General features: G+C 44.4%; 1 protein-coding gene across 1 annotated transcript; it reads left to right on the plus strand.

The window, feature by feature from the left end:
- The first annotated feature begins 7896 nt into the window (after positions 1 to 7896).
- On the plus strand, positions 7897 to 9357 carry LOC134530889 (F-box/LRR-repeat protein 14). The gene has a single exon (XM_063366168.1). The coding sequence runs from the start codon at positions 7992 to 7994 to the stop codon at positions 9246 to 9248; it is 1257 nt and encodes a 418-aa protein (XP_063222238.1). The 5' UTR covers positions 7897 to 7991; the 3' UTR covers positions 9249 to 9357.
- Positions 9358 to 9577: the final 220 nt, after the last annotated feature.

The following is a 9577-nucleotide window of genomic DNA, read 5'->3' on the forward strand; positions in this document are numbered from 1 at the left end:
ACAATAAAGTTCATTCTTCTGTGAGTTCAGGGCCGGCGCGTCCATATAGGCGAACTAGGCAACCGCCTAGGGCGCCAAGTAGCTGGGGGCGGCGCAGCACGACACATAACAGCTGATGTAATATGTTTAACTATTATTGAAACTAGATGAAAATGGATTTTTGTAACAGTTTGGAATGTTTATATTGATATAAGTAATTATTTAAAGTCCACGGTGACCTCTTTATGATTTATAATATGTAAAAAAGTTAAAAAAAAACACAACCCTGATTACATTTGATTGTTGACAAAATATTAGGCTTACGTGATGTATTTTGAGGCAAAGAAAATTTTTTTGGGGTGTCCGGGCGGGGGGGGGGGGGGGGGCATTAAGGTTTTTCGCCTAGGGCGCCAATTTACCTTGCACCGGCCCTGTGAGTTTACCTATAGATATATATATGTGTAAGTTTACACTAAGCACCTTTCTTGGTTATGTTACAATTATGCTAATTCAATTAATTCACTAGGACATAAGTGTATGACTTAAGGCTTGGCTTGACCACAACGTTAGATAATCGATATTTCATGTCATCAGGTTCGTTTAGGGACAATTCCAAGTGATGTTTCAATATTCAAGCTTTGTATAAACTTTTTTTTATTAATTGTGTTGTTATCACTCTCTAGAAGTTCATTTTCTGTGTGTTTTCTTTCCGCTGCTTGGAATGTATCCAATTTATATTCTGTAATCAAAGTTTGAAGAAAAAAAGTTTTTATAATTATTGCAAGTTAGAGAACTAAAAAAAACTAAAAACCGACATGTCTTTTTAAGATGCAGGTTTTAATCATGCTCATACCAATTGTAAAAAATAATAATCATGGATTGTCCAATTCAGCAGCTTCATTTTAAGAAACTTTTTCAGCAAACATTGAGTAAATACAAACTGTAGAGCTTCATCTTAATATGTAAATATATTGTTACCACTTATGTGGGGAGAACTGAGTTCGTAAGGGATAGCCCAATTAAGTTCTCAATTTAAGTTTTATTACGGTTTTATTAATTGCTAATATTTACATTACTAACAAATAATTGCACTTAAAAATGTGTGATCACCAAACACTGGCAGTTAAAAATGTTTATTCGCAAGTCAATCACTGTCTATCAAGTTCTACAGTTCGCACTCCTCACTGGAGCTAGGCTCAACAGTGGTTCGCCTCTTACCACGCGCCTGTCCTCACACACAGCCTCGCGCCACTCAGTCGCACTCTCTCGATCCCGTCGCTCCGCGTCGCGCCACTCATGAGGGCTGTCTCTCACCCTCTTCGCCGATGTCGCACTTTCCTTCTCTCGCGGAACTCGCCCGCAACTCGCTCGTAACTCTCGCGGCACTCACTACCTGTGGCGTCCTTCTCAAACCAACGAGAGCGGCTGTGACGTGTTGCGTCATCATGGGCCGGCCCGACGTACGAAAAGTCCAGAAAGGCGGCGCCCATTCACGCCACTCCACGCGGCGGCCCGCGTAATTCCCAAGGCCGCTCAGTTATAGATAACAGCGCCGAGGAAGGACGATGTGTGAGGAGCGGAAGGGGAGGGGGTAATTACAACCCTTGTAATCTGGCGAGGCGCACGTGGCATGTATTACGTCAGTGGACGGCGCGTGATACGGCGCGTTACGCCAGTGGCCGTGCAAGGCCACCAGTCAGCTCCGAACCAGGCATTGTGGTCTGATCCCTCGCGTTTGTAACAATATTTTAATCATTTTTATTTTCTTCTCATGAAAGTATTACAAAATTTATTTCGTCTCGCTCCTAACAAGCTATTAATGGGAATATTTTTCTTTGTAAAATGTAAAATATGGCTACTAAATTTCTCTAAATTAAGGTTCCTGTGCCCACCTACGTTTTGATATTAAATTTCACTGAGGCGACTAGCACGTATAGTGGTGACCTACGAGCATGCATAGGAGATTAGTCTGCAGCGGTCCCGTGTGGAGACGAGTCAGTCAACAAAGCAGGGGTCAGCGGGACAAACTGGTGCCCGTCCCGCATTCGGCACGATCGCCTAGCATGTGCCTAGTCAGGGACGTATCTGTGTTAGTGAGGCGGGATGATAAGTGCGGCGCTCGCTGGTGCTTCTAGCGCCGTATCGCCTTTAAGCGCAAGGCGCTGGACAGGCTCGCAGTCTTCTCGTCGTGCACGGGGCAACTATGAAATTCGACTGGTGAGGATAACATTATATGGTTGAGAAATTTAAAAAAAAAAAAAAAAGTGGAATGCGAATCCCTTGAGTGCTTTCAAGAATCTGTACGCCGTGTTTCATTCCTAAATATTACTGTGAAAACACGTAGTTTTAAACATTTTCGCTGTTCTTAAAATACCATCTAAAAACGAAATACAAATGCAGAACAACTTATCGGCGTATTCTTAAATGTTTTTCGAAAACAGACACCACTCGGAAATCTTGAGCAGCATACCGTATATGTGCCCGGGTAGGCGGGAGTATAAGGGTTATTATTCCTCGCCATAATTACATTTCCAATATTCTGATACCGCTTGCAAATAAGCTTCTATTACATATCTTTATTTATTTATATAGTTTGAAATGGCATATAAATTAGCTTTGGCTACTCGTTGAAGTAAACACTTGTTATGATAGTTGCAGTCGCCCGCGTGAAATAATAAGTTATTTCCTCGCGGCGCTTGCAGACCAGAGCCTGTTAGTAAGCATGTGTTTGCAACAAGGTATAGAAGGTCTGGGAGATATGATTTATGCCTTGACATTCCGGAATTCGGGACAGATAATTCAAAATTATAATAATAGCAAAAAGGTGGAGAAATCCAATATGGCGGGGCCTAATTCCTGAAACTGGAGCCAGGGACTGCGCGTGCAGAGGAGAGAAACATCGCGTGCGAAAAAGCCAGGGAAATCATCGATGCTTATCAGCGAAGCGGAGCGACGCGGGAAGGGAGTCAGTCAGCTGATTGCGAGCCGGTGCGCGCGTGTTATCAGGCCGCGCCGCGCCTGCGCGCGTGGGAGGAGGAGGAGGGGAACACGGCGGGCGAAGGGCGAAGGAGAGAGACGGAGAAAGCCGGTCGGAAAAAAAGCCAGCAGCGCGGCGAGAAAACTTAAAAATGCCGCCCGCAGGCGCCCCGAATCAATACGAGGACAGCGTCACGTGACCCACGGCCGTCGGCCAATAGCGGCGCGCCCGACAGAGACCGCCGCTGGTGGGGGGAATAAAAGTTTTTCCTCGTGCGCCGGCCGCGCATGCGCGTGCGCAGTATTGCCAACCACGCGGACAACTATCGTGTCGTACGATAATAAAAAATACTGTGTTAACGTGCGATAATACACGAAATACTCGTTCTTTTACGCGTCACGCTGGTTTAGTATGTGTTATCTAACTTGTTTCAGATTTTTATTTATTTATTAGACTTTCGTTTGGCGCAGTTAAGGCGTGCACGCCTTCTCTTACACTGAATCATGAGACATAAATAAGGTTTAATAAGTTATATCTATGAATCAAACATGAAATTAATTCTATAAAATACAAATTACATCATTTACTGATGTAATATCTACCAATAACATTTAATTTTAGTACCGAATAAACTCAGAAAATATTGTATTAAATATAAATATATAACTAAATACTAACCTAAAACATCTTAAAAAATGTTTAATTAAAAATAATAAAATATATTTAAAATTATTATTATTATGAGGCTGTCATTCTCTCACACTTGCACACACATTCATTCAGTACGCCCTTGGTTATGTGTCTAAATTTACAGAGCTATTTTTTTCTAATAAATTTGTTTTTATAAGATCTTGGTAGACCGTTTATGTCTAGCACCCTGTACGAGGCTGTTCATAAAATGGTAACCAGTTCCTAACTGTTAACTTTCAAAGCAACACGTGATTTTTGTTTACAAACACAGTTGAGAGAAAACAGTGGCAGAAACGATACGTAGACCATTGGCATCACTTGAAGAGATCTGTTAAATTGGACACAAGTTACATGACACGGTCTATATTGTTTTTATGTATCATGTCACGGAAGCTAGAGTAGCGTACATTTCTTTGCCTCTTTTTTTGTTCGTGCTATTCAGTGGCCTACCACGTGTTTACCACATGTCTTCCGCCGCTGTTGCAAGATTGCACTCATGGCAAGCCTCTGTCTTCTGACGTGTACTTGATTTTTTCCCCATAACCTAACTAAAAACAAAGTGTATTTGGGAGGGGCGCGGGTTAGGGAAGAGACTAAGTACGTCTCAGGCCAAAGCCTATAAGCTCTGCTCATGCAGGATTTAAGCCATTCAGGAGAGGTAGATGCATCATATGCTAGGAGGGGATTGGCCAGCCATGGCTGCGATTGGCGCCATGACTAACTCCCTTCACTTCTTAACTCTAGACAAAAAAACTGGATAAGTTGTGTCCAGGTAAAACCTGCATAGACACAGGGAAAACTCAGGGGAGCAACTATGCCACTTTCAGCTGCCCCCTCCATTTTTCCCAGCTATATAATCCCGCTTTATTCTACTAACTGACATTTAATACGAGAAATAAAACCAAATGATATTTTGAAGTGTAAACATCTTATCTCTCTCTATACGACTTAGGATTAACTTGGAGAATGGAACGAAAGTCGATTGGAACTGAATGTGCTGCCATCTGTGGAAGTCCCAGAAATCTCGAAGAGATGGCTGACCCTCGTGATTCATCCATATATATATATATATATATATATATATATATATATATATATATATATATATATATATTCCCAGCTTCTGGGAAAGTGTATTTTTTTTTGTGCTGCGATGGATTTATTCTTTATAATTATTGCGTGTGGGAGTGTTTTAGCTCGTGTGTTGTTACGAGCGATGCCGCTGTGTGTGTACTACAAAGATTTACGAAGTAACGTACATGTAAACATATCCTTCCATTTTTGTTTACATCTAACTATCAATACACTTGTTTAATATTTTGTGTGTGATACACCAATGGCTAGTGGCATGTGCTTTTCACGAAAAATATTCCAATACTGTGTGTTGAAAAACCACCGTAGAATCGACTTGGTGAGAATCTTTTAGTGTCTACTGTCATCACAACAATCACAACTATTCAGTGCAGAAGAAAACGTGTCCTGAATGGTCCGGCCAAATACGGCAATGGCTTGTCCTATTGCAGACGCCAATTACAAGGCACAAAACGCTGGCAGAACTTATTTTTGCAGTCTTATAAGCGTTCAGATTTTTTTCGCGAAAATATACTTGACTCTACTAATGGCCATGTGCACTTAAATTATTGTAAACGCAAATATACACATAATTATTTTTTATCATTAATAACCAACGTGGTTACCTGCAGACGTAATAAATTCATTGATTTGCACCCAGTAGCTGTACAGTAGACCTGTAATAACAAAGCATCTCTCAGTGCTTATCTGTAATAACGTCGAAATAAAAATCAGTATACGCCCGTCTACTATAGATGTGAGGATTATTCGCACTTCTTTCAGTAAATATCGAATAGCCTACCTTAAGTTCACACCGAGGAGTCTACAAGAGACAACTAGATCTGCACCATCAGCCAATCGGTGGTACAACAGGAACATCAAAAAAATCGTAAAGGGCTGTAAATTTTGTATGGGAAAACAAATATTTTCATAATTACTGTTACTTATCGTTAGAGAACGCGATTTCGATAACCTTCAGGATAGACTACACAGTCATATGTATAATATGTGCGCAAATACATAACTCCAGTTCATTGGCTGCTGACGAGTGAGTCGTATCAACTGGTTTTCCTTGTGATTCGGTAGGCCTACTTCTTTGGTTGAGAGTTTCTTATTGCCCTGAGTCGTCCGGATGAACAGTGAGCCAATATAAAAAGCTGCTTAATGGTATACCTAAGTTTTTGAATATTAGCCAATCGCGTAGTGAATTCGTGAATTTTCCTGTTTATAATTATTTTTATTATTGCAATTGTTTTTTTGGAGCCATTGAATATTGATTTCGTTGTAAATTTGTATCCGTAGACTAAATTCGACTATTTATAAATCAAATCAACGACAAGAACACAGCCACACACACGCATTGGGTGCGGCAAGCAAAAAGGCTGTGAGAATTCATGGAGCGTTTTCATCAAATAGTAGCTAACACGCAACTTAGGAACACGTAAACTAGAAACATATAATATAGAATTTTCTATGTAACATCATTTGTAGGTTATGTTGTTATAACTTGTGATTGTTATAAATTATTATTTTTTATCTTGTATGGTTCTAAGATGTGTCGTTTTTACTAAGCTATGACAGGTGTTTGTTGTGTGTCTCTAACTAAGATATAAAAATTCATTTTTATTTTTAAATTGTGCCGTTTCAAAGTTGTGTGGTTCAGCGTTGTGTAGGCCTATATTAAATAACGTGTTTCTAAATAATAACAGTTCTAAGTTGTATTTATTAGTTGTAAAGGTTCTAAGCTATGATTTTCTAAGTTACAATTTGTTCTGTTGGTTATATCACGTGTGCTGTAACTTATGATGGTTCTAAGCGACGTGGATTTGTTTTTCGATGATACAAGGCATAACTGTACAAAATGTTTCGTTCTAAGTTATCCGTGAATCCTAGCATTCACAGCGCTCAAAAGACTAGAGTGGAGGGACACAACAGAGTTAAAGTCTATTTGTCCGTGGTTTTCTGAAAACTGAGATGTAGTTCCTCACCACACATCAGGGCCAGTTCCTTGTTAACTTCCCTGATCTGTATTGTGTGTCCGGCTCTGAATTTCTCGCTATCGTCAACACGTAAATCAATAACAAACCAATTAAGTAACAATCTAGAGCATGGGCGTTGATCACGGATTCCCCCCCCCTCCCCCACGGAATTAAGAAGCTCCACACTGAAGGGGGCTCACTTGTGCTTGCAAAATCGTGACTGTGAAACGGGTTTGATAAACATGCCAAAACTAATGTTTTATGGAAAACTTTCGGTATATTTTAAATGTTTTTTTGAATATTGCATGCATATAGGCCAGAATATGCACAGTAAACAACATGTAAGCACCCATTCAGCGATGACTCGTGTCGGTTAAAACCCCTTATGAGAATCCTACATATTTGCGCCTCTGCTCGAGAGCATTACTTATAAGGCTCGGGTATGAGTGTTTTCAGCATCGTCTGCGTGGAAGAGAGACAATATGAACCGATTTTTTAAAATTATTTATTTAAGAAACTTATAAATTTAGTAGTTATTTTTTTAAGAAAAAAAAATGTTCGTTAAGTAAAAAAAAATAATGATATTTTGGAAAAACAGAATAAGCAACCAGCGAAAAAATGGTGGATATAACGTCATTGCAGAATATGTACGTCGTAAGAAAATTAACCTGGGAAATATGATACATGAAATACAAACAATACGTGAGTCGAGATCAGCTGTGATATTGCATTAGTTTTTTGCCAGTTTTTTTTATATATTTATTTTTTCCCATTCATTATTATTTCTTTTTTCTTGATTCGTTTTTTGATTATGACTACGTTCATTCTGTGAAATTCTGAGTTTTTCCCACTATTTTAATATAACAGAAAATCTCGAGCGAGATCACTACGTACAATTATTTATTAATAACTTTTGTTTCTTAGTTATTATGTTAGAATTATACTATCTATACGATCACCTACAAAACCGATACTAGAGCAGAGCAATTATGAAGCCTACTTTTTTTGCAGTATTCTTATAAACAGTAAAACAGAGTATTGTGGCGTATATGGATACGATCAACACAGGAATCAGAGCACTGGGATGTTCATTCACAGGTGAGGTACGCACTGTGCGGTGTACGATAGTCGGGCGCGCGGCGCGACAGTCGTGCTTGCCGGTACGCGGCGCGGTCGCGGGAGTGGAGGGGAGGCAGTGTTGGGAGGGGGAACGAGAGGGGGCGAGCGGCGCGCGGACGGCCAGGCGGCCAGTGAGCGCGGAGATGTCGTAGCGGCCTCTGCAGGGAGGCGCAGGGATGGAGCTGACGGAGCTGCCGCCTCGCCCGAGGCTGCACCAGCCGCACAGACACCTCACCCAGCTGCCGGCCGCCACGCACGTGTCCTGCCTCTACCCGGAGCTGCTGGCGCTCATCTTCAGCCACCTGGAGGTGCGCGACAAGGGCCGCGCGGCGCAGGTGTGCGTGGCGTGGCGCGAGGCCGCCTACCACCGCTCCGTGTGGCGCGGCGTGGAGGCCCGCCTGCACCTGCGGCGCGCCAGCTCGGCCGTGTTCTCCAGCCTCGTGCGGCGCGGCATCCGGCGCGTGCAAGTGCTCAGTCTGCGCCGCAGCCTGCGAGACGTCGTCAACGGCATCCCGGACCTGCAGAGCCTCAACCTGTCGGGCTGCTACCACGTCACCGACATCGGCCTGTCGCACGCGCTCGTCGCCGACCTGCCCTGCCTCACCGAGCTGGACCTGTCGCTGTGCAAGCAGCTGTCCGACACCTGCCTCGGCCGCATCGCCACCTGCGTCAAGAACCTGCAGGTGCTCGAGCTGGGCGGCTGCTGCAACGTCACCAACACGGGGCTGCTGCTGATCGCGTGGGGGCTGCGCAAGCTGCGGCGCCTCAACCTGCGCTCGTGCTGGCACGTGTCGGACGTGGGCATCGGCCACCTCGCCGGCCTCAACGAGGACTCGGGCGGCGCGGGCAACTTCGCGCTCGAGCACCTGGGGCTGCAGGACTGCCAGCGCCTCACCGACGAGGCGCTGCGCCACGTGTCCGCCGGCCTGCCCGAGCTCAAGTCCATCAACCTGAGCTTCTGCGTCAGCATCTCGGACGGCGGGCTGAAGCACCTGGCGCGCATGCCCTCGCTGCGTGAGATCAACCTGCGGTCGTGCGACAACGTGTCGGACGCGGGGCTGGCGCACCTCGCGGAGGGCGGCTCGCGCGTCACCTCGCTCGACGTGTCCTTCTGCGACAAGGTGACGGACCAGGCGCTGCACCACGTGTCGCAGGGGCTGTTCAACCTGCGGCAGCTGTCGCTGAACGCGTGCCGCGTGTCGGACGACGGGCTGTGCCGCATCGCGAAGACGCTGCACGAGCTGGAGGTGCTGAACATCGGCCAGTGCAGCGGCGTGACGGACCGCGGGCTGGCCGCCGTAGCCGACTGCCTGCGCAGCCTGCGCTGCATCGACCTGTACGGCTGCACGCGCATCTCGCCGGCGGGCCTGGAGCGCGTCATGAAGCTGCCGAGGCTCGCCACGCTCAACCTGGGGCTTTGGCACATCCGGTGAGGCCGCCCCGCCCGAGTGCGCGCTCGCTCTGACTCTCGTCTCCCGCCCTAGCTTATTGCATCCTCAAACGATAACGTTACGTCTAATAAAAATGTCATGGCAAAAATAACATAGTCATTGTTTTCATTTCGAAAGCCTTTACACAACGAAAATGTTTGTTATCAGTGAAACTACACTCGACGTCTCAAGACAATTGGTAAGTTCCCAGTTGAGTCAGCGAAAATTTATTTCCTCATTTGAGATGTTAAAGTGAGCTCGAACCAGTAGATTTGATGTTTTCTACTGTCTCAAACTTGACAGTTCTACACCAGTGCTTTACGTATCCTTAT

This window comes from Bacillus rossius, chromosome 3 (assembly GCF_032445375.1).
Source record: "Bacillus rossius redtenbacheri isolate Brsri chromosome 3, Brsri_v3, whole genome shotgun sequence".
Taxonomy (NCBI): Eukaryota; Metazoa; Arthropoda; class Insecta; order Phasmatodea; family Bacillidae; genus Bacillus; species Bacillus rossius.